The sequence below is a fragment of the Parambassis ranga genome, unplaced genomic scaffold (assembly GCF_900634625.1).
Source record: "Parambassis ranga unplaced genomic scaffold, fParRan2.1 scaffold_66_arrow_ctg1, whole genome shotgun sequence".
In the NCBI taxonomy this organism is placed as follows: domain Eukaryota; kingdom Metazoa; phylum Chordata; class Actinopteri; family Ambassidae; genus Parambassis; species Parambassis ranga.
This window is the reverse complement of record NW_021144810.1, coordinates 115,877-141,232: the sequence shown is the minus strand read 5'-3', so window position 1 is coordinate 141,232 and position 25,356 is coordinate 115,877. Positions and strand designations below refer to the sequence as shown.

Genomic DNA, 25,356 nt, shown 5'->3' with positions numbered 1-25,356 from the left:
GTTTCATTATACAGAGAGATGCAGAGGGCTCTGCCAGTGTGCGTTTCACACTGTTGTGAGCTCAAGCGTTAGGGTACACTCAACACTCGATGGTTTCCTCTGAGTCACAAACTCACCGACAGCGTTGAATGTTCCCTGAGACTTGAAAAACTGGAGCTGACAGCGAGCTAACAAACAGCAAGTCCTCCTCCGGTGCTACAAGGAGTGGACAGCCGTGACAGGACGGACTCAGGAGGACGCTAAACGAGAAGAGACAAGAGCTCTGCAGGTGCACACACACATTTTAACCAGCGGACCGCTTCAGGCATCTTCAGCAAGAATTGGAATTATCTTGTTCACATTCCTCAGTATTGTTGTAAATTTGCAGTGATTGGTTTCTTGTTAAATCTTTTCTTATAAACATTCAGGATCTGAAGGGTTCAGTTTTTAATTTAGTACCATATCAGAACAGGAAGACCAAATCCATCTGAGAGTGGACAAACAGTGCTGGGGCAGCTCAGCCTCATTACTGCACTAAGTGATTTTAATTTGACTGCGAGTCTCACAACAACTGAGGGTTATTTTTAGGACTTATTAAAGCACACGGCCATTTTATTCAGCACGCTGGCTGTAAGTCAAACACACTTACCTGGTTTTATGAGACATTGTTTCATACAGGTGTATCTGAAACACACACAAAAGAAATTAGGTTAGTTCATGTTTTCTTTAACTGGATGTGATGATGAATCTGTTGCATGAGTTCATTATTTAGAACCACAACTAAACATGAGGAAAGGCCCCAGGACACAGGGAGCAGGATGCAGAGTGAACAAAGCTTTCCACAAAAACAACAAGCCAGAAAACGAGCTAAAGTGTGAATAGAGCTTCATAATCCTGCAAGTCTGCTCTACAGCAGCTTGTGTTTATTTTACAATTATTTGTTCAAACTGAACTGCAATAAAAAAGCCTTTATTAATTATTAACCCTCTAATGGATGCTGATCGGTCAATTGAGATTATGCCAGACCAGAACTCAAATTAAAAACTTGTATCTAATTGTACTTATATATTGTTTTCAAAGACAACGGCCACTTTTTAACTTTACCAAACAACTGCTGTTGATTTTGCTCAGGAGCGCCCCCTATGAACCAGGATCTGACTGAGCTCCAGGTAAGTGCAGAAACAGGTGGAAACAGCACAAAGACAGGAAGTAACGGCATCCAGAGCACGTGGCGACAGTGATTATAATATAAAAATAATAAGGAGTGTTGGTAAACCTCCAGTCTGGGACTGCTGCTACTGGGTGTGATGGAGGAGCAGCGAGGGAGGCGGGAGTCAGGGGCGAGCAAAGAGAATGAGGGTGGGTGGTAGGAGGGGGGCTGTCTGGGTGAGAGGAGTGTTGATTGATTCCAGGCTCAGTATTTTCCAGACAGGCTGAATGGTAAAGGTCAAAGGTCGGCCGCTCTTGTTTCCTATGAAAGAGAGGCTGTGTGTGTGTGTCTGTGCGTGTCAGCTCATGTGCAGTGGCAAACATGAATGTGGGTGTTTGCTTAACATTGTCCAAAAAGCTTTGACAGTTTGTGCAGATTTTTAGAAGATTCAAAGCCGAACAAGAGGATTCAATGAAGCTGTGTGACTGATCAGTGTTCATGCTACGCTCAGCCTTTCCTGGAACTTCACTGACAATAGTTAAGTGTATTTACTTTATTGTTTTTACTATCATTCAGATTATGTAAATATTGTGTTTTCTGCCATTGTCTCCTAGAGGGAGGAGCTGCCCTCACCTCCTCTCCAACCTGCTCACCGCAGCTCCTTTCACTGAACCTCGAGCAGCATCTTTCTGTGAATGCTCAGAACCACAGACACGGCTGAAAAACGCCGGGTTAAACACGTCTGCTGCTTTTTCACTGGAGTTTGGAACTGATGCGCATGAGCAGTGGACAGTGCAGGTGGGTGGGAGTGTTGCTCAAGGGCACCAGGGGAAAAAAAAGCTAAAAATAGCCACAGCCACTGCTGCTGCTGCTGTTTGTGTGTGTGTCTGTGTGTGTTGCACATAACCACCCCGCACCGACACGGTGATGACAATGTGCACGCAAACAATACACAAACCTGCACACACACTTACACACACATGCATGTGCTGCACAGGCTCCTTCCTGCACGTCCATGTGTTCATGCATGGCTGCGTGTGAGTGTGTCTGAATGAGAAGACAGATTGTGGCGAGGTAAAGAAAAAGAAAAGGGGGGGAAGGGCAGAGAGAGAGAGAGAGAGAGAGAGAGACGCGGAGCGAGGGGGGGGCGGGCGGGCGACTGTGTGGGGGCGAGCGACTGGGTGAGTCGGTGAGTGAGTGGCGCTCGAGCCTCCTTCCCTCCCTTCCTTCTTTCGATCACTATCCCACTCACTCACCCCCTCCCCCAATTGGGACTTGAACCCATGACCCCCCGGTGAATGAGTTCAAGGGAGGCACCACCATTACTTTGGAAACCTCCAGTCAGTGTGTGTGTGAGAGAGAGAGAGAGAGAGAGTGCGGCGTGAGTTGCCATTTGTGTTGTTTATTTTTGTGATTTTTAAAAATGTTTGTAGTCTGAATGTGAGAGAGAGAGAGCTCTGTTCACTGTGTGTGTTTACAGATAGACTGTGTGTGTTTAAAGGCAGATTTCTAATGGGAGGCTTCAATTAAAGCCTGTGTGTGTGTGTGTGTGTGTGTGTGTGGTGACTTCATGAAAGAGGCTGATTTAACATCAGCTGAGGTTACTGACGTATGTAAAATAGATTTAATATGAGGCAAACACTTTAAACTAATTTAGATCTCTGTGGTGTGTGTGTGTGTGTGTGTGTGTTATAGTAGACAGAGTTACAGTGGAGTCGACTGGTGTGTGTAAATATTTAAACAGCCAAAAGAGGAGGTTTTTCAATGGGAGGAGGCTTCACAAGGTCAGCATGATAAATTAATATCAATATCTGTGTGTGTGTGTGTTTCCAAATGAGTGTGTGTGTGTGTCTGTGTGTGTGTGATGTCAAAGGTAATGGGAATGGTGATGGCCCTTCCCCCCCGGCTCACTGCTGGGTATGTGACCGAGTCAGCATCTCAATACCTGGCCCAGACTGGATCAATACTTTAATCTAATTGTCATTCACTTCCACTGGGACAGCCGGACATGCAGACACACACACACACACAACAACACATTCAACATGCATGTTGTGACTGTCTACACGCACACTGCTGCAAAAAATACATGCACTTGTTTAAAAAAAAGAACACACTCTCTCTCACACACACACACACAGACACACACAGACACACACAGGAGAAATCATGAATGAAAATCTCCATTGTGTGGCGCCTGGCTGCTGTGTTAGCATGCAGCTGTTGTCCTTTACTACGTCCACCTCCATGCACAGCTCGGCTCTCTCTCCCTGCCTCTCTGGGCGTTCCTCCTCCGTTGCATCATGCGTGCACATCAGTGTAGGCAAACATCCGCTGACACACTGTCACATCGCATTCATGTCTGCTGGCAGCAGCCTCTCCCACACACTGACAATGGAAAGTAGATGTCCGGGCTGCTTCTGGGATCAGAGCCTGGCTGCATGCAACCCAGAATGAAAAGGAACACACAAAAAGGCAAGAAATGGAACGGACTTACCCTCTTCATCATGCTGCTCTTCTTCTTCAGCAGCAGCAGTGTCTCTGTCCTTTCTCTGCATTCCTCTGTCTCTGTTCCTGCTTCCTCACCCCTCCCATTGAACCAACTCTCTCTCTCTCATCCTCTGTTCTTTCACCAAATCCCTACTCTTCCTCTCCTTCCTCCCTTTTTCCTGTTCCTCTTCCTCCCTGTGTGTCGTTTCGTCCTCTCTGGTGTCTTCTTCCTGCTGCTTTGAACTGCAGACTGTCTGGCGAGAGAGAGAGAGAGAGACTGAGGAGCAGTGGGAAGTGCAAACCAGGACACACACACACACACACACACCCAGCCTCTGTCAGTTTGAATGAATATTGTGCACACTCGGCTTGTTGTCTCTCCTCCCCCCTCGCTTTCTCTCTCCCTCCTTTCCACTCTCTGTCTACACCCCTCCTCCACTCCTCTCCCTCTTGCATCGCCTTCCTTTGCTATCTCCTCCCTCCCTCCAAACATGTTCACACTCCAAGGCTGACTGACATTATAGAGCTGCACTTACTGACACCCACCGTCCCCAAACACACACACTTGGTCCCAGACAGTTAACCCTTTGCATGCAGCTGCAAAGCTCCCGTCTGTGTATCTGACAAAATGAATAATATGGATTCATATTTTTATTTTATGTAAAGTTCATGAGCTGCACCTGAGCCACATTCAGCACTTTGATTTCAGCTCAAACGTCAGAAAACCTGTTGAAGTCTTATCATGTGACTTTGTTATCATCTCAGATTGTAGACAAACAAAATCTCTGAAACTGATTCGCTCTGGCAAAATGTTACGTTTCACTACAATCATACAGGAATATTTTTAAAATGACCTGTAAAAAGTAAGTCATGGATTTCTTTGGATGCATGCGAGTATGTGAAAATGCCAAACCTATCATGAAAAGTTACCATTACATTTCATACTTTATGAATGTATTTATTGGTGAATTTAACAAATCTGAAATGGATTTTCTGATAAAAGGATTCGCATTTTACAAACCAAGAATTTGTTCACCGATGTTCACTGTAAAATGTTGATGATGCCGTCATCACTGTGAGCTTCAGCTCCACCAGCACCACCGAACCACTGCACTCATTTCCATTTACCGTGTACACTCTTCCTTTACCCTCCTCCAACTTCCACACCTCATACTCCCCCTCTCCCCCTCATCCTTAGTTACATATTGATTAGGTCGCTCAGTACATGTGTGCGTGTCATTGTGTGTAGATTGCGTGTATACGTGCCTGGTCCTGCTGTGGTCAATGAGGTCAACATGGTGGCCAGACATCCATCCCCACCCCCTTCACTTTTGTTGTTCTTTCCCTCTGCCTTCTCCATCACCTCCGGCTCTCACTTCTCAGGGGTTATTGAGTGTAGACGAGGTAGAGGAAGCGTAGAGCGACAGCATCAGGATTCCCGATGAAAGCCAGCCAGTCAGATCGTAGCCGGCACCACGTCTTCATCTTGACATGTTCATATGGATAGAAGCTACATCTTAACTGCCTTAGTGTTGAGTTGTAATCATTTTAATTTGCAGGAACCACCCAAATCCCCAAATCTCCTCACAGAAAAGTCAACAGTCAAGTTTCCAAACAATTGGGTGGCAGGAAATTAAAGGAGCTCTAAGGTTCAATTAGAAACGTACAGAGGCATGTGTGGAATGCTGCAGATTCTTCTTTGATCACTGTCAGGTGATGTGTGTCTTGTCTTCGCACTGAAAAAAAAGCAGCATGTTTTGCAAACACCACCTGACAGTGACCGCCCTCACTGACCCCTTGGGCCGACAGACTCTGCTGTCTGAGTGGAGGAGGGGGCAGGATGGATGGGAGCGCAGGGGTCGATAGAGGCCATAAGGCAACGATGGAGGGTGATGCAGACAGAGGACGGTCGAAGGATGCAACACAAGATGGGAGGGGGTAGACACCAGAAAAGATCAGAACTGACCAATATTCAGCCTCTTACACAGCTTCTCCTAGAATGTTGTGGTAAAAACCTCGAAGAGCCAAACCTTCCACTCAGCACCTTCAAGCACCGATGGATCTGTTCACTAATCTGGAGCCAGCTAAAGTCTGATGATGTTCAACAAGACACACTAGAAGAGCTTCTCTTGAAATAAGAAATGGATGCTTTGCCAATATTTTTTCAAACATTTAGCATAAAATTGAGAAAACGATTTGATGAAACATGGACCGCACCTCCTGTACATTTGTATTTGTCAAATATCGGATTAGTTCCTATTACACCTCCTTCTCTTTTGCACCATTACCTTCTAAATGAATGTCCGAACCGCTAATGTTATTAGGCTAAATAAAGGTTAACATTAGACCTGCTGACAGCGGCTGGCAGGAATAACATCGGTGTGTCAGTTGCACCAGTGCCATGGCTTCATCGTTCACATGTGAGGGTCTGCGTGACGTCAAGGTTTCACCTCTATGCTGTGAGAAACGACGTTTAACAGGTCATGGAAGCTGTGTAATTACTGTGTAAAAGGAATCTGCTTAAAACAGCCAGTTTACACTAATGAACACGGCGGCACTTCATTCAATACACTTTAGGTTAGAGGGAAGGCACACGGCACCACTGTGAGGAGACAGGACAAACAGAATGTCCATCATTTAATAATATCGTTGTGAACGCAGAGACTTGAACTAATAGTCATGTAATGTATTGTCTTTACCAATGCAGCTGTCATGCAGCTCAAGGCGGCTCACCATGGAGGCTACATTTTTAGTTTTTTTGCCCTAGGCTGCCCCCTGGTGGCACAATCCAAACACAGCATGTCAGCTGATCAATAGAAACAAGGTAACTATTGAATCCACAGACTGGCCTCTGACCTGTGACTTCCTCCATGTCATCTGATCGCCCGTACCACTGAGTCACATTAGCGACATCGTGGGCCACCTTTGACCCCATTATGGTGTCATCTCCTTCTTCTTGTGGCTCAGGTTATCAGTGCGAAGAGACACGTACCGTTTGCCATTAGTCTGACCAGCTTCATATCTGAAACACCCTGGATCTCTGACTGACAACCTCTTAACAGTGAAGGATGACGGCCTGCATGTTATAGGAGACAAACAAGATTTATTGACACACGTTTTAAGTGAATTGCAAAATAAAAGAAGCTGTTACAGTCCTGAATCCAGAATGTGTTTGCGCTGCTGTGTGTGATGTGATGTCCTGAACAGCCTAAGCCTGAGCCTGTTTCTCCACCACAGGCTGTGATTGGCTCTCTTCTTTGTTCACCACCTTTGTTTCTTTCTCCTCGTCCTCCACAGTCAGCGGTAACAAGGACTCGTTGTGCAGCCTCTCGTTCCTTTCCACCTCCTGAATGCTGGGTGGTGATGTTACCTGCATGTATGCTGGCAAGTGCTTAAATTCTTCATCGTTCACATCATAGTCCTTCATCCTTGAGTCCAGCACCCACCAGTGGCCAACAAATCCAATGTCTAATATCCGCTGAGGGAGTTCCCTCCAAGGTACTGACAGATTGGAGCACTGGGCTTCATACAGCATGGTGTCAGGGTCGTAGTCGGTTCGATACATCACCGAGAGCACCCCCAGGCTGGCGTGTTGGAGACGACCCTCGTTGCGAAGCTTCACCAGAGTCTGGATGTGGCCATCAGACGTGCCACTGCGGATCCATGGGGACAGAAGGCACAGCTGGTTGGAGCGTTCCAGCAGGTCAGCCTCAAACGACATGCGGTCGGGTTTGGAGTAGAAGCAGGCTAAGACCCCACCCAGTAACGTCCCATACACTGAGGCTTTGAGCGGCTTCTCCCAGGCACCAACGACCATCTCTCTGCATGCCTCCTTGTAGTCAGAGACCAGGCTGCGGCACCACACACCTGCACACAACAGGAGAAGGCTGGGTTTATGGGCCATTGTTAAAAACGCATAGAAAGGTTTCTGATGTTGAAGGGGGGCGTGTAGTGTGGAGTGCAGTGGTTAACAACAACCTAACCTAACCCTAACTCCTCCTACATGGTGTTTGGAAAGTTGCTGTCAACGGTAAAAAGCAGATTCAGTACATGTTGGTTTTTACCACCGATAGCATGTTAGCAGGAAATAGCATATTTGTTTATTTGCCAATGTTTGCCAGGGTATAAAGAGCATGCTTAAACTTATCTTTACCTTATTTTATATTTCTAACCTGTTTTTTGTGGCTGGATTGCCTGAATGAAAGCAATTTCCCCCTGGGATCAATAAAGTATTTCTGATTCTGAAGTTTGCAGCAATGCTATGGGTTAGAAGAATAGGAAATGAACATCTACACCTTCTGATGTGGGGTAATATTTTAAGTTACACCGGATATTTGAGTAATAACACAGCTGTGACCAACATCTCTTATTTTCTTTCGAGCTAACGCTGGAGTGTTGCTGTAACCTTACACTAGCTAGCTAGCTAACGTGTACGAGTCGAGCAGTTTCTCACCGGCTTTACTGCTTTTCAGCCTCTCCCAGCGGCTGCTGGGGCCCGGGGCAGCCGGCGCCTCCGCCGCAGCACAGAACATCCTCCTCGCCACACGCCACGAAGCCATTTCGACTAATGTTATTCACTACGGCGGTCACCTTCAAGCACAACTGGCATCCCGGCGGCTGTCAGGCAAGGAACTCACATGGAACCAAAATGGCGGCTGTTGCGTTGTTCGGCCTTTGGTCTTCCGACAGGCGGCTTTTCTTTGCAGAGGTTCCGCTTTTCTCATCTAGGCATGAAAAGCAAACTAAAATATGAATAAAATGAAGAAACAAACAAAATGGAGAATTGTGACGTAATTTGTATTGAAAAATATATTATGCATGACAATCATTAGACGGTATTTATATTTTCAAGAAGAACATGTTCACGTGACAGCTTTGTTTACGTGGTGACGTGTACCGGAAGACATTCTGAGCTTGACAGCAGTAGCAGCAGTTGCGCTGGCTATGAGAGCCAGGCTTTAGTAGCATATTGTTATTATTTTATACCAGCTTGTTAATCGTACGCACACACTATTGTTTATTGTTGTGTTAGCTTATATCAGACGTCCTAACAAATGTAAAACTACGGTGCGAGTGCGCGTGTTAGCTTGGTAGCGTTAGCCGTCTGCTCTGTGGCCGCTGTCCTCATCATCATCAGGGACATCCTGCTTCGGACAGGTAGATTGTTTAAATACACGCTTTCTGGTTAACAGTGTTGGGTAGTTTCTAAATTGATTTGAGGACTTATAACGTTACGCTGAAGCTGTGAAGCTGTGGACAGTGTATCCAATGTGTTTCCTGCTTAGTAAATGAATGGAATCGTCTTTTACGTTGGGAGATGTGATGGGAACTTTTTGTTTCCCTCAGGTCTTCCATGAGGGTGCTGTTTGTCCGCGGAAGCAATGGCCAGTCCAAATGATCTACAATTTCAAGGTAACATCAAAGCAGCAGATCTTTTTATTAGTATTATTCCACTTCCTGTGGAACTTCCTTTCCCCGTATGTTAGATTAAGATTAAGAAACCTTTATTAGTCCCACAATGGGGAAATTGCATTTTTGCAACGGCATACAGACAGCAAGGGATAAGTTAGGAAAAAGATATATACAATATAAAATAGGCTACCAATAAAAGATATATACATTATAAACAGTTTACATATTTAACAGTTATTGCACAGGTGAGTGGAGGTAGAAATGGTTTATAAACTGTACATAGTGCAACTAAATAAATAACAGTAAATAAAAGCACACTGTGGTGTGTAAGTATTGCTCCTATCAGAAGTGTTTATTATAGAGTCTGACAGCAGCAGGAAGGAAAGACCTTCTGTACCTCTCCTCCACACACCGAGGGTGGAGCAGTCTGCCACTGAAGCTGCTCTGCAGGGCTGACAGGGGGTCCTGCAGGGGGTGGGACTCATTGTCCAGCATGGAGGTCAGTTTTGCCAGGACCCTCCTGTCACCCACCTCCTGCACTGAGTCCAGAGAGCAGCCCAGGACAGAGCTGGACTTCCTGATGACTCTGTCCAGCTTCTTCCTCTCCCTCTCAGTGATGCTGCTGTTCCAGCAGACCACACCATACATGATGACTGATGCCACCACAGAGTCATAAAAGGTCTTCAGGAGTGCCCCTTTCACTCCAAAAGACCGCAGTCTCCTCAGCAGGTAGAGCCTGCTCTGGCCCTTCCTGTACAGTGCGTCTGTGTTGTGAGTCCAGTCCAGTTTGTTGTTGAGGTGAACACCCAGGTATTTGTAAGAGTACATACATAAGAGTTACATACATACATACATAAAGACATACATAAAGACATAAATACATGCATTGTTTCTTTTTCTTTTTTTTTTTTAACTGTGTTTCAAGATAATCCACAAAGTTTCAGGCTCCCTGATTCGATGTTTAGGCGACATCTGCTGGCCAAATATTGGAATCGCACCTTAGTGTATGTAGTAGGGGTGGAACGGTTCACTAAATCCACGGTTCGGTTTGTATCATGGTTCTGAGGTCACGGTTTTCGGTTCGGTTCGATTCACATTGTTGAGGTTTTTTCTACTTTTAACACTCTGGAAATACCAGATGAGCATAAAATACAGGCTAATTATCCAACATTCAACACTTTTATGAATCAGGTCAGTGTTTCCATCATTATATCAGGTCAGGTCATTTCATTTCTTTTTCATTTCTATATAGCACCAGATCATAACAGAAGCCATTTAAGACCCTTTCCTATAGAACAGGTCTACACCTGGTTCTTTAACAAACTGAACAGCTCATGTTATTGATCTTATTTGCAGCATGTCATTTCTGTCTGCTGTCTGTGCACAGAGGCCCGATGTGCGTACAAAGACAGACACATGCACAGACAGACACCGTCAGACAGAGAACATGTGTTGCTTTGTCCACCGTTGCTCATTACATGCTAGTTGGATAGACTGAACTCTATGACTACGCTAGGTTAAGCTAACAGTGCTGATGTCCGTGGTTTTATTTTATTTTTGCCATTGAAATGTGCTATTTACATCCCGCTCTGTAACCATGACGGGACCAGCAGCAGCTTTGCCCACGGTTGGACGCAGAGTGCTGAGGTTTCTGCTCCGCCTGCAGCTGAACCTGCTGCATGAAGCTACAGAGACTGACCGGCTGTGAGTGTTTTGAGGCGGGGGAGGAGCTCACGGCCGCTGCTTGTCGAGGACAGTAGCTGACTGCAGAATGATTTCACGTCAGTCTCCAAACGTCACCAGAGAGTCACTAGTTGCTTTTGATTAAAAAAAAAAAAAAAGGTTTGGAAAGCACCAAATGTAGTGAGAGAGACGCCCAGTTGCCAACACTCGTCTCCATGCTGTGGTAAAAACGCCTCCCTGTATTACTTGAAGTGCATGTCCAGAACCGAACAGAACACGCGCCCCGAACCGAAACATGTGTACTGAACGGTTCAGATTTTTTTCCTGAACCGTCCCACCCCTAGTATGCAGACGCAGTACTTACCTGCTGCTTCTGCTTTTGTGTCTGCAGAGTTTGAGGAAGCAGCAGAGCTGCTGTCTGCAGATCCAGGGGCCTCCACACTCAGCATGTCTGCCTCAAACACCCCGAACACAGCTGCAGGAGGAGAGGATGTAAAATTAGACCTATCAGAGGACGAGGAGGGTCAGGAAGAGAGTTCAGAGGTAATGCATCAAGATAAGTCTATCGTTTTGATTGGACAGCAGCTGAAAGGTGTCTGTGCTTCCAGCTCCTAGGAGGACAGAAACCAACTAGTGGCTTCTGGACGTTTGAGTATTATCAGTCTTTCTTCAATGTGGACACAGTGCAGGTAAGACCCACCACGCCCTGTCCACAAATACACAGCGTGGCTGCTGTTTGACAGGCTGTACTGGTACTTCTGTTAAAGTGCTTATCGTGTGTTGCAGGTGCTGGATAGAGTTAAGGGATCAGTGATGCCGTTACCTGGAAGAAACTTTGTTAAACACCACCTTAGGAGTAACCCAGATCTGTACGGTGAGCCACAACAGACATTCTTTGTTCAACGATTAGATTTGAAGTTAAGGTTTAACTGCTCATACAGTGCATTATGTAATCACACTAAAAACCGAAGTTTAATTGAGTGAAGAGGGTGAACTGAAGAGTTAACTCCTGATTTCCAGTCATAGTAATGTACAGGTATGTGTTTGTATAGGTCCGTTCTGGATTTGTGTGACTCTGGTGTTCTCAGTAGCCATCAGCGGAAACTTGTCCTCCTTCCTAAGTCAGATGGGAGACCCAGCCTACCACTACAGACCACAGTTCCACAGAGGTGATTTCTGCTCACACTCCCTGATCAAGTGGAATCAGTCCGTTACTATAGCTTCATCCTTTTCTCTGGCACAATGACAGTGACGATAGCGGCAGTCGTAATCTTCGTGTACGCCTGGCTGGTGCCGATCGGTTTGTGGGGTTTCCTGACGTGGAGACAAGGGACCGAGAGGCAGGTTGGAGGCTACTCATTCCTGGAGACTGTGTGCGTTTATGGCTACTCCCTCTTCATCTACATCCCCACATCTGTGAGTACATGCACCAAACATACGCTTCTGTTATGTTTATACAGTCTATCTTTAGTTTGATTTTTTTCCATCGAGTTAAAGCCACACATGCCTGCTTAGATGGCCGCTCTATAGATTTGTCCATTTAGCCCGTTTGTTTAGTCTGACTGTCATCACCAGGTTCTATGGATCATACCCTTTGAGTGGCTGCGCTGGACATTGATCCTGGTTGCCATGGTGATCTCAGGCTCAGTCCTGGTCCTCACCTTTTGGCCTGTCGTCCGTGACGACACCAAGGTGATGGCTGTGGCCACGGTAGCGACCATCGTGGTTCTGCACACGCTCCTGGCAATCGGCTGTAAGGTGAGTGAGCCGTTGGGACACCTTCACCAAAAAAATATTCGACCTCGATACTGACTCACTCTGTCCATCGTTTCAGCTGTACTTTTTTCAGACGGCTATCCATGTACCTTCACCCGTGACTACGCCTCCCCCGGCTCACATCACACTGGCCACCACAGCTCACTGACCAATACAAAGGAAGAGATGTGTGTGTGTGTGGAATCAGTCTTACAGCTGGCGAGCCCGTGTTGCTGTATGATCTGTAGTAAGCTTCTTTGATGGGAGCGCTGGGACTGTGTGTGCAGTTTAGTTTGTCCTGAAGTGATTCTACTGTGACTGAAGTAGCACTTGTTTAATTAATTCCTACTGTGACCTTTCACTATGTGGGGCTTCAAAATGGCTTCCTTGGCACTGTGATCTCCATCATATTAAGAATTAATCATAAATAAGAAAATCTGAAGCTTGCTGCTGCTTTACATCCTGTCAACGTGTTCCCATGTTCAGCCAGCTTCAATCACATGTGGTAGAAAGAAGCCGTTTTAGCCTGTGCTGCTGTTTAAATGAATGAAGACTGGAGGACTGGCACCACATCACTTACAGAATGACTTCAGCTGCTGTGTATTGTAAAGAGAGAAAATGGTTTATGTCTACAGAGCTACCTGTATTTATTTCCTGCTGTGACACTGTCGAGGGTTTTTGTTAATAAACTTAGAACCTTACTCCTCATCGTTCGTCAGTGTCTGTAGCATTTTCTGTCCTTACTTAAAGGCAGAAAACCTGAAGCCAAGAAAGCCAAACATTACTTTTAAGATAAACTTTGACAACTACAGACATCACTCAGCTACTCGTCTGCAAACTGACATATACATGAAATATACAGACTTGAGACCTATGTGGCTTAGAGCCATCAGGACTTCAGTCTAATGAGCTTCATATGTGTTCAGACTTGGCCTAATCTCACTTCCCCAGATATTTGATGCGAGGACAGACTTAAGAGTTCTTTTGACTTGGTGTGTACTTGAGCGTCTGATCTGAGGTTTCAATCGGACTCGTTTCATCCGATTAAAGACATCACCCTGGCTGGTTTTAACCTACATGACTTAACCGAGCTGCGTCAGCTTTGTCTCCGTCTAGATTATGAATTCTTTGCTCGACACTTGTGCCCATCTGTCATCCAGAGCCAAACAAGAGGAGGCTTCTGCTGACTCAGTGAGACTCGTGATCATCCTAACTCCTACAACAAATGAGTCAGAGGAGCCTTCCCACTTCAAGAGAAAAAATAAATCATCCATTGCTGACAAACACAGGAACACAGGGCGTGAATCACTTCAGACCTGAAGGAGGCAGAATCATAGGAAGGCTGGTAACCTGGCTCATTAGAAAAGTACGTTGCTTGAACCTGTGGCTGAGAGGTCAGTGCAAAAAGGTTACGCATGGCTGCACTATCAACATCTCCTCTCATCTTAAATACCTCAAGCTGCTGTTTGTAGAACCCTAACATTTGAACATCCCACCTACTAACCGTTTACAACACCTTGGTGACTTCTTCAGTCATCTCTGCTGTGTTCTCAAGACGCTGATCAAAACCCAAGGAGTCCTACTCAAGTTCAGAAATGAAGCCCTGATCTTGATTTACTTACCAGGCTCGTTCTTTTGGAGTGAAGGCTCATATGGTGAGAATTAGCCAAATTCAAAACACATCCTGAATTGTTGATGAAGATTCTCAGTCATCCAGGTCATCATACGTAGAGAAGATTGAAGCAAGGCGTCTGGATCCAAGCAGCTTCATCAGTTCTGATGAAGCTGCTTGGATGAGCAGTGAAACGTCTTCAAGAAAACTCTACAAGTCCAGACGCCTTGCTTCAATCTTCTCTACACATCCTGAATTAGTGGATGAATCTTCTTCCTCATCAGGTGTAAAGCTAGAAACAGCTGCCAAAGGTCATCAAGAAATCACAAGTGTATGTACACATGTATCTGATCAGAATAGTGTTTAGATCACAGAGTGATGACTTAGAAATAACAGCCCAGCATTTTGGGAATGCTAATTATAAATGCAGCCACTGTTTCCTGGTTTTTATGCTAAGCTAACTAATTGCGTTCCATGATGCTCACCACCACCACCACCACAGTCTTCAGGACAGTGACTTTATCTGTGTCTGGAGCAGAAGAGTCAGTGTCAGACAGTGAGAAAGGTGTTATTACTGGTTGGTCAACACACAGAAATGACAGAACATGACACTTTTTTTCATAATCAAAGTGGATGCCACTATTTGACTACACAGACAAAAAGGGACAGGATGACTAGAGGCTAACATCTGCTGTGTCCACATTCGACAAACCAGAAGTACTACAACACCTGACTCCAGAGTGAGTTTGGAACTTCTCCGCCACATTTAATTTGCTCTTTTTTTTAAATTGTTTGTCGTTTTTGTGGAAAAAAACAAAACAAAACAAAACAAAAATAAAGACAACAAAAGGTAAATCCTACAAAGAGACATTTTTCCTCAGCTCTCTTACAACTAAGTCATAAATTCCAATAGTTGTGACACTGGAAGCGATGCATAAATGTGTCAGTCTTTCTTTCCTTGACTGATAAAAGTTGGGCAAGGGTGCTGGGTGCAGTGGGGGGGGGGGGGGGGGGCAATGATATGTTGGAGGTCATACATAGTGAACAGACGAGGAGGGAGGTGGGTGGACTGGCCCCGTCTCCCACCCCTCGACATCAGAAGTCTCTTTGCGACAGTCTCAGTCTCTAAAGAGGGAGGAGGGGACGCAGGGGAGGGAAGTGAGGATGTAAACTATGACGCTGCCAATCCAGCACAGCTTTTCTCTTTCCGGCAGCCAGCTGGCTACCTCCTGGGTCAGTGGTCCTTACAGGTTTGTTCTCCAAATCCTCCTCTTCCAACTGTGCTGGAGCAATCTGGCTCAACACATGACAGGATGGAGAGAAGCTGCTGGGATGTCCTCTCCGACAGAAACGGGTAACGCAGGAGTAGACGAATGTGGCAGGGCGTGTTTTTCATGTTACAGGGGTACAGGACTACTTAGGTTCTACATGGACAGTTGAAAGGTTTTTGGCATTAGATTGTTCCATAGGTCACCTTCCATGTTGGGAATAAGGAATAAATTCAAATAGGTCCCTAGAAATTTAAGACTGCCCATCCCTAAAGGTCAACAGCAGAGTGACCATTTTCCCTGGAGCAAAACCAACTACATACACAGAAATGTTGAGAGAAGTTGTGAAAGAGGCTTTAGTTTCATTTTTAAGCCGTCTTTTGTTTTATTTTTAGACGGCAGAAGTGAGTGTGCCACCTCAGAGAGACCTCAGGAGGAAGCAGGTTCGTTCTGCCACCTGGGCGAACACCCTTTAGTTTCAAGAAGTGTCCTCTAGAGGAAATCTTCTGAGGTCTTAAATCAGAACCTGCAGCAGGTCCAAACTATGCATCATCATAGGAAACGTTACATTAAAGGATCCATTCATTTTCAATGACATCTTCAATACTTATCAACCAGCACCCTATTACCATCTTTTAGCTTGTTGTTTTGGTTAAGTTAATATCAGTGGCCGATATTTTTTGATGGTAATTACCTGTTCTAATATATGCTACTAGACAAGGCTAGCAACTAGCGGATTCACATCATGTGCTAAAGAGCCATAAACAAAAACTGTGCTAACAACTTCAACAACAACTTTTAATATAAATTCATGCAAGTTTTAAAAGACAGACTTTACTCATTTACTGAACACTAAAATGCTAGCATGAAAGAGCGGCTAGCCTCGTCACTTCCAGTCGATGTAGTGTGTGCTGAAGAATCAGCAAAGAGGACTAGAACCAACAACCTACAGCTCCTCATCATTTCCTCACAGCATGGAAGGTGACCAGTGTGTCGTTCTCCCAAAAATCAAATGCTTCCTAGCAGAACCCGAACATCGGCTAAGAGGCAGAGGTTGATTTGTGATATATCTGCCTCCTGCCTAAAACCAAACTACATGTGTGCATGTAGAGGAGTGAGCAGAGTGAACGTCTGTCTGGGACGAGTCAGTCTCTTGAAGGATGGATTTGATATGAAAAGCCAAGGTGGCAGCCCAGGAGAAGCCCTGATGATGATGATGATCAGGATGATGATAATGTCCTAAGGTACAAATGTGGAGCTTCGTTGTTGCTCTGGTTTGGAGGTGTGGAGAACTACGGTAACGGACTGATGCTGGTATCTGGCAACAAGCTTCGTAGGGAGGACAAACACTTGGATGGTCATGACACGCACAAAAAGAAAAAAAAACTCAGTAAAGGAAGTGGGTGGAGGGAATAAGATACGAGGTGAGAAAGCAAGGGTGGAAATCCAGGGAGGCTGGGTGACACCGGCTGTGCATCTCAGAGAGGAGAGTCCGAACAAATCCAAGGTGAGGGGAGAACTGATGCTTTTAGCGAGACTGGACGGATACGAGTGTTCAACCGTTCATCTGGTGATGGACTCAACAGTAGAAAGAGGGGGACAAGGGGAGGAAGTGCCAGCACAGCACTGGATTTGGTATACTGGTTTTGGCTGCAGTTGGTGGGTCAGTCAAGGGGAGCGGGGTGGGGTTGAGGGGGGTATCAGGGTTCTCTTGTCATGCGGGGGCACGGGAGGTCAATTAGGTCTTTAACTGCCATAATGCATGGTGTTGCTGGGGATGACCATAGGTGAGGCCATGGATATGGCAGCACCCCCCATGGTGAACTGGTTGGTGACGGGATAGTAAGTACCGCTGCTGCTGGGGCCCGACTGCCCCGTAGAGGCTCCTGGAACAAGCAAAGGCATTACAGTCAACACTGAGTGTGCTCGGGGTTACATTCTGTTGACCAGTAAAGTGAAAGTGTGTTCAGAAAGATTTACCCTGGACAATTCCTGTGCTCATGATGGAGCCCATTCTGGAGTGGGTGTGGTTTACAATTCCTGTGTTCACTGTAATCAGAGAGGAACAATGTCATCTGAAGTGTAGGCGCTGAGACCAGCTGAACATTAGGTAAGAGATGGAGGCATGTTGCCCCACGAGACACGAGGCAGCCATGATTCATACCCAGGGGGATGAGGTTGTTGTGAGACACTGACTGCCCGCTCCCGATGACTGTGCTGAGGTCATAAGCTGCTGGCATCCCTGAAGAATGAGCACAGGAAACAGACCCATCATTTACTACAGACTGACATCACATACCTTTTTCCCCTCATGATACACAGCTTTCCTCAGCGGAGGGTCTGCAGACACTGAGTGACAGGGGTCACCAGGCACAAGGCCAAAGGGGTTAACCGTATGACCCCACAGACACCGCCTTGGACCTTGCTTGGACCTTTGACGTTATCAGGACCCTTGAAGTATGACGCCACATGATTGCATTAAACTCCTCGTCCACATTCTCACATGTGTGATGTTGATCTTCACACATTCCGACTAGCCATCCTATAGCGCTTTAACACCGTGAGCAGGGCCTTTCAGTTATTTAATTGACAGCACAGTCAATGCAGCTTCCAGTGTTGTCAACTAAACCTGCTCTAAACTTGCTGGCAAACCTGAAGGCCCTGGTGAACAGATGAAAGATCATTTTCATCCACCGGTGTTTCTGTGTGTGTTCACCTGATACAGGCATCCCCTGACTCATGCTGTAGGCCGCCCCTGTGTTCCACATGTTCTCAGATGGGGAGGTGTAGTGTGAGCCAGGAGGGGGGTTGGGGGTGGTGCCTGTGTACCTGCACATACATAAAACAGACCGGTTGGACATGAGAGAAGACAGACATGTGCTTCTAACCACACACTGTGTGAACGGTGTGATGCAGATCCACGTGTGCAATAAAGAAATCGACTAACCTGAAAAAGGGGTTCTTCAAGTCCAGGAGGTTGCTGGACTTTGATCCTGTCTGGTCCACCTGGGCAACAATACTGATGTCATAGCTTTGTCTGTTGGAAAGCAGAGGAAGGACACACTATAATGCACATCCTGCAAGCTTTTATTAGTGATACATGCTTAGGTCCAAGAACCATTATGCTGCAAAGACAAAGTGACAATCATACCTCTTGTTGGCAACCAGCAGCGCAGTGCCGGACAGTGTGTCCCCAGCCTTGGTGAAGAGGGGAGACTGCAGGAGGCAGCGCACCTGGTACCAGTGGGTGAGAGGCTCTGTGGGAGCTGTGGACAGCCATACTGTCATCCTGCAGGGTTAGAGGGCACGAGAAGGATGTGTGAGTGTACGACAGTACTCCTTCAAAGACACAGCTTCAGACCGTGCAGGATCAACTTACACTGATCCCATAAATGCCACATCGAACCAGAAAGCCAAGCCGTGCACCAGACCTGAGTGCATCATGTGGAACTTGAAGGGAATCTCTATCCTGCAACCAAGAAGGAAGCGTTTGTTAAACAGACCGCTTCATCCACTTCATGTGCACACATTAAATCACACACACACCTGTACAGATCCTCCTCTTTGGCCTCCAGGAAGTTGACTGTGTATTTGACCGACTTGGCCATCAGAATACGGATATCAAACGTGTCCTGCAGGAAAGCAGCAGAACAGCTCAGGTTTTATTAGTGTTCTGACAAAAACACACACTTTTCCCACAGACTGAAAACATACCACAATCGGCTGGCGAAAATACTCATCCACTGCTGCCCCCCGCAGAGCAGAGAGGTCTACACCGTGGAAGGAGGGCTGGTACCTGAAGGCAAATGAGAGTTGGTTTTTGTTTACAGCCCCACTGTATTAATCATCAGTGTCACAGCTCCAGCGCTTTAGATGCTACACCACATCCACCGTATTTATAGCAGAGTAAACACAAAACTAGTGCAGTGACAATCCTTAGAAACGATTCCAACTTTGTTTGTTTCACTTCAGAACCAGTCCGCCAACCAAAGACGAGCGTACAGAGGAAACCGGTTTTAAATACAACAGAAGGACCTGTGCTTTGAGTTCACAACCACTGAATGTCAACAACAGGGGGAGTACTGTGGGCTTTGATGGCTTCACATAAATTATGAATACTGTTCCTTAAAGATAAAGTTAAACTGTGTCCTCTCCTCGGAAGGACCCCCTTTCCTTTCTTACCAGAAGTTGGCCTTGGTGAACTGCTCCATGTAGAGCTGTTCGTCTGTAAAAGGGGCCAAGTGGACGTCTCCGATCGTGGGGAACATTTTACCTGAAACACCCACAGTCATAAAATATTAGGCTACATACACTTTACATCTGTGTGTGCTTGCCAAAGATTCAACAGCTACTCTTATCTGGTTTTTCCACATTCCAATGCAATCAGGTCCCAAAAACGACTCACCGCTGGGTTTGAGAAACTTCTTTGCGTGCAAGTAGCTCTCCAGCATGCGTTCATTGAACAGCATGTAACCCATGGGTTCTGAGATGATGATGTCCACCTGCTCAGGCAGCGTCACCTCCTCCACCTTCCCAGGAATGACGACTACGCGCTCCCCTAAACGGTTACTGTTCACCAGAAGCTGTAGGGCAAAGAATACCTCAGCTAGGACCAGGTCGCTCCTTTTTATACATTTAAATGAAAGGTCAGCAAGACTGTAGGCTAATGAAACCAGCACAAATCTGTGTACCTCAGCATGCTGTGCCATGGTGCTGGCCTCCACAGCATAGACCTTCCTGGCTCCAGCTTGAGCTGCAAAGAAAGACAGGATTCCCGAGCCACAACCCACATCCAGCACCACCTGGAGAAAGGAGCCTACAGTTACTACAAGCAATACCTACAGCGGCAAAATTCTCCACTCAAGAAGAGCTCAAGTGCACAAAAAGGAGACTGCGGATTTATTAAATGCTCAGTTTACCTTATCCTTAAAGTCAGTGTGATTCTGGAGAATGGCCCGTTGGTAAGTCCCTGTCCGAACATAGTCCTGCATCATGTTCTGTTGCTGGGAGAGGTAGCCGTAAAACTGCAGAAATCCAAGAACAGAAACTGGTCAGCGAAGGCAACATCATTCAAGCAACTCTTTGGATATACGAAAATATCTGGATATCTCATAAAGAGGCTTTTAATTTGGAAGGTACTCTTTTTAAAACATGAGAAAAAACCACTTGGGAGATGTTTGAGTGCTGATGGGCTAGGCTGGAGACACAAACTTGTGAGGGGAACTGGAGAGGATCCAACCACAAAGCATCGAAACAGATGGACATGTTACAAACAGCCTCACCAATAATACCACAGTGACCTTATGCGAGCAGCATATATTGCTATAGTAGGAAGGAAGGCACCACTCAGAACAGATCTGCTGTATTTTTAAACCCCGAGGACAGACTGGCAGTCAAAAACAGCCTCTTACTGAGTGAACATCCCAATAATGAATGATCTAAAAATAGTCAACAGTGATTATTGTTCTCTGCTTTAAAGGCAGCATGTGTCACAAACCTGTCAATCTGAACTGATAGAATTAAAGACACACACAAGTCTAGTATGCCCTTTTTCAAAATCCAAGACATCAGATTAATGTGTGTGTGTGTCTCACCTGGAAATACTGTACAGCAGAGGACTCCTCTGTTCTGTCACTGAAGGCCGAGTTCTCACCAAGATGCCCACGACAGTTCTTAAGGAGGTTATAAAACGACTGAAAGTCTGAAACGGAGCACACGCTTACATGTTGTTGTTGTTCTTTACCTTTTGTTGAACTTGTGTCTGAGACGTTTTATCAGCAAGAGATTGGTTGATGACCGACCCTAAACAGCTGTCTATATGTCTATATATAACAGCTGGAATGGTTTAAGGTTAAATAAAGGGAAGTTAGATCAAAGCATTCACTTCCATGTTCCTAGACTCACATGATAATACAAAAAGTGCTCCTGTGCTTTCCTACCTCTTACACTTTGTGCAGCAAGTCTCATTATGTCGAGGTGTTTGTGTGTACCTGCAGGTGAGGAAAACTGCAACAGGACGCTGTTACAGCCCAGTGTGATGATGAATGACTGCTTCCCCACGCGGCTGCACTCCGTCTCCCTGGAAACTGAACACTTGAATACACTTGCATCCTCTCCTTGGAAAAATGGGAGACAATTAAGAGTTAACTTGCATGTCTGAAACAATATGAACAATCTGCAAAGGCTGTTACAACTTTCTGATGCGTGGATTCCTTGGTGCCTAACGCTGATTTTGAAATTTGATTTCATTAGTAACCAGCATTTTGCATGACAACCAAAGAGGACTGACTCACACATTCAGCCTGATAATTCAGCTTCATCGCAACCTGTCCCTGTGTGGGAGAGATGAACACAATGCAGCCTCAGCCTCTTTATCTCTGCGCACACATGCTGCAGAGGGATCTCTAGAAAGGCTAAATGTTGTCTGTACAAGAGGATGTGAAATGGCAAGTTAAGGGGAATCTATATGTAGGTTATTTATCAGCCCACCAGGAATACAAGAATAAATTCTTGTAATCTGGCTTAAGCCCAACAAGCAGTCCAACACTAACCGTGTATCACCCTGTCCCTAAACACTCTCCAAAAAATATTTTTAAAGGTTCGGTCATTCTTCAGTTTGTCTTCTCCAGCTGGTCAATAAAATGCTCCTCAAAGAGGAGGAACCGGTGCATTTGCTGCAGGCTGTTTTCTACTGTGCATTAATCAATATTTGATGCTTGAAAAAAATATTTGCATGTTCAGTGCAAGGGAATACTACAGTCTAATGTTCCAGCAGAAGAAACACCTCACGTGTTCCTTGGTTTTAATAAATATATGTACCAAGCAACAATAACAAGAAAGTTCCAGAAATAAAACTCAGGCAGACAGAATCCTTTCTGTAAAACTTTGCTAAGCAAATATTTCTCCAAGCAGGAAAAACAGCTTGGGTGTGAAGCTGCAACAGTGAAGACTCATAAAGCAGCCTGAGCTAATCCAGCGTCTATTAAGGGATTGAGAGCAGTACCTCAGATTTAGAGAGATGCATCTTCTGGGACAAAAGCCAGCCATGCACCTCAGCAAGTTCTCCAGTCAGACACTTAACACTGCTGAACCAGTGACAGGACAGGAGCAGAACACCAGATATAATCTGATATAATCATATCAGATTTATTTGCTTATTGATGGTATTTTTTTTTTAAATAAATGCAACTGGACGGTGCGTCCTTGCCCGTCAGACACACATGCAGCAGAAAGAAAATGGAAGCAAGGCTCTATCCCCTACTGAAAACAAAATTAAAACAAGCAGCATGGGATTAATTTGAATATCCCAAAAACGAACAGGAGGGAGTTATCCGCAAGGATGGATATCCAGTTTGCAAAAAAGAAATCTGTATGCAAAGTGGCTGCCAAAGGAGGAAATGCACCAAACATGTTCACCCATCTCAGAGAACACAGTCCCACAGAGAAGATCACAGTGCGAGTCCTATTTATAACTTTAATCCGCAAAAACAATCACAAAATACTGCACTGAAATCAGACGCCACATCTGTGTCGTGTGTGTTCCCTCTGACCTACAAACACACATACTACCCTCAATACCTGATACACAAACTCACAACAAGTCAGGAGCAGACTGGCTGCACACTGCAGGTCATAATGCAGTTTTTCATGTCACAGGGATTTGTCCTTGTCCTGGCATCACCAAAGTTAAACTGGCTGAGTTTGTGTTGAATCTGTGGCCTTCCCTTTAATTGCTGTAATGACATTTTATTTTAACCAAACAAAAATTCCCTCTTCCTCTCTTTACTTCTGCATTTCAGTGAGAGAAACGGGCCTGTTTGTCCCGATGATATCCGACTGGAACCTCAGCGAAACGAGTCAGTGCAGCTGTCGTCTTTGAAAACAATCACTATTGCTTATTTTTCACTAAGCTGTTTCTTCTACACGTCTTTTTCTCACTGGCTCAGACACACCGAAATGGACGTGAAGCTTGGTCCTGGGGCTCTGCACCGTGAATGCACAGCCTTTGTACGTTACTGGACAATGTGCAGTCACACACTAACAGCCCGAGGTGGCTCTTATGAAAGAAAACCAATCAGACAGAAAACAGAATTCTAATTAGGACATCTTCTTAGCTTAAACTGCACTGAGACATATTAGCAATTCTTTGAGCTTTGCTTGTTTTACAATGAAAATTTCTTACAGCTACCAAAGCCTTATTTCTGACATGAAAACACGAGTTTACTTCACACTGATGCTTTTAAAGGGCTATCTTACAGGGATGATCATGCTGATGTAGAGAAGGCCTACCGATCATAACAATCTGAGCAGTGATGCCTAAAAACCTTGCAAAAAAAGTACCAGGAAACGACATGACTGCATTTTAAATATGACTAAAGCTATACATGGGTGTCCAATTACCAAATGCACCATAATGCCACAAGACTATAGATTAAATTATGATAATTTTATTACTTTTCACACTGAGTATTCCTATATCTAACTTTGGGCAGTTCATTACAATTACTATTATATACTTTAACACTTTAACTGTAATGCATTTCCACTCATAATTAAAGGTTGTTCATTTAGTAGCTGCACTTCAATGAGCTGTGTGTGTGTGTGTGTGTGTGTGTGTGTGTGTGTGTGTGTGTGTGTGTGTGTGTGTGTGTGTGTTGGGGGGGGTCCTCCATATAATTCACTAGAACTCCTTTCAAAAGAATCCTTTTCTGAAGCCGTGCCTTTCTTTCAGGCTGGACCCCGCAGCAGCGCTTCTTTTCAGCGGGACATCCCATTGAAGAGCAGCGCGGCTGTGACGCTGCTCCCCCGCAGGAGGGACGCAGGAGGCGGCGGGGACCCGGCTTTTGTTCCAATGAGAACAAAGATGAATGCATAAGTAATGAGGGCCCGGTCTCGCTGCACCACATTTAAACACCAAGACAGATTTTTTCTTCCTACAAGTACACGCATTCAAAAGTATCATTTGATTTTCTATAAGCTAACGGCTAACCACAGAGAGACCGCAGCAGAGGCGGCCCGGGTCAGGAGTGATGCCCTCTGCTCTCGGCTCCACAAGCATTCAGAGAAGCTAGTTTACGAGCTAAACACACAAATACTCGGGTCTGTAAACGATAAGGAGGGCGATGTACCACAGATGTTTGTGGGGAAAGCGTCAATGGCAGAAAACGTTAGATCCGAACGGCTGCTGCACGTTAGCTAGTAGCATTGTTTAACTAGCGTTAAAGTCCGTTACTGTGCTGCACTGATGGGGCTAACGGAGCTAACTGTTGCGGTGTGTTTCTGTGGTCGCTAAGGCCGCTAAGGCGGTGAACTTATAATAATGTGTGAGAGGCGAAGTTAGCGAAAATCAGAAGAGTTTACGGGGCTCCCTCGTGCAGGGGGAGGCGACGTGGTCTCTCAAGATGGGCTAGCTTCTTGGAGGCTAACGCTAACCAGATTAGCGTTAGCATTGCATAGTAATAGCAGTTAAATGAGAGGCCGAGCGTCCGGAGGAGCCGCTGCAGCAAAAAGGTCAACTCACCATTGGAGAGATTGATCAGGGCTGAATCCTGTGAGGTTTTCACCTCTAACCGCAGGGGCTGCTGCTCCGAGTGCCGCTGAATGTCTCCATTCGCGTCTCCAATGGAGAGGAGCCGCACGCCGCGGAACACCGAGACCGCCATCTTCGATCTGGAAGTAGAGACAGGTCGGTGGCGCTCACGTCCAACCACGCACTGCTGGAGGCAGTTAGGGCACCAGCGTGATAAGCTGCTCCAACAGCGACACCACGCGTCGCGAAGAGGGTACTACGTAAACACTACTACCATGACGTCATGAAACACGTTATCCAATCCAGAGTTTTGATACGTTTTTAATCTCTAAAAAATAATAATCCTTCAAATAAAACAGAATTTAAATCATACATATAAAAAAATAAATATATATATAAAAATATACAAAAATAAAAATATACATATAAAAAAATCAAACAACTGTAACGACACATTTTATAGCTGCATTATTAAAAG

At 45.5% G+C, this 25,356-nt stretch overlaps 3 protein-coding genes across 5 annotated transcripts; 1 reads left to right on the top strand and 2 right to left on the bottom strand.

Annotated features, from left to right (window-relative positions):
* Window positions 1–6,705: 6,705 nt before the first annotated feature.
* LOC114431309 (mitochondrial import inner membrane translocase subunit Tim29-like) lies at window positions 6,706–8,207 on the bottom strand. Its single transcript, XM_028398897.1, has 2 exons — window positions 8,073–8,207; window positions 6,706–7,486 (listed from the first exon to the last, which is right to left on the bottom strand). Exons 1-2 carry the CDS (start codon window positions 8,176–8,178, stop codon window positions 6,828–6,830), a joined length of 765 nt encoding a protein of 254 aa, XP_028254698.1. The 5' UTR covers window positions 8,179–8,207; the 3' UTR covers window positions 6,706–6,827.
* On the top strand, window positions 8,110–13,177 carry LOC114431307 (protein YIPF1-like). 2 transcript variants are annotated; one of them, XM_028398896.1, is made up of 9 exons: window positions 8,110–8,243; window positions 8,966–9,031; window positions 11,106–11,257; window positions 11,323–11,403; window positions 11,501–11,588; window positions 11,767–11,883; window positions 11,964–12,130; window positions 12,290–12,472; window positions 12,549–13,177. In XM_028398896.1, exons 2-9 carry the CDS (start codon window positions 9,001–9,003, stop codon window positions 12,636–12,638), a joined length of 909 nt encoding a protein of 302 aa, XP_028254697.1. In that variant the 5' UTR covers window positions 8,110–8,243; window positions 8,966–9,000; the 3' UTR covers window positions 12,639–13,177. The 2 variants fall into 2 exon arrangements, with proteins under 2 accessions (XP_028254697.1, XP_028254696.1); XM_028398895.1 differs by lacking the exon at window positions 8,110–8,243 and adding an exon at window positions 8,516–8,776.
* A 1,645-nt stretch (window positions 13,178–14,822) lies between these two features.
* Window positions 14,823–25,051, bottom strand: LOC114431304 (histone-arginine methyltransferase CARM1). Of its 2 annotated transcripts, none has more exons than XM_028398890.1 (16): window positions 24,870–25,051; window positions 21,340–21,465; window positions 20,944–21,050; window positions 20,269–20,373; window positions 20,041–20,151; window positions 19,755–19,932; window positions 19,532–19,622; window positions 19,064–19,145; window positions 18,896–18,981; window positions 18,729–18,818; window positions 18,501–18,638; window positions 18,297–18,386; window positions 18,066–18,178; window positions 17,514–17,591; window positions 17,330–17,398; window positions 14,823–17,235 (listed from the first exon to the last, which is right to left on the bottom strand). In XM_028398890.1, the coding sequence occupies exons 1-16, from the start codon at window positions 25,009–25,011 to the stop codon at window positions 17,096–17,098; spliced, it is 1,746 nt and encodes a 581-aa protein (XP_028254691.1). In that variant the 5' UTR covers window positions 25,012–25,051; the 3' UTR covers window positions 14,823–17,095. The 2 variants fall into 2 exon arrangements, with proteins under 2 accessions (XP_028254691.1, XP_028254692.1); XM_028398891.1 differs by having other exon boundaries at window positions 21,340–21,462.
* Window positions 25,052–25,356: the final 305 nt, after the last annotated feature.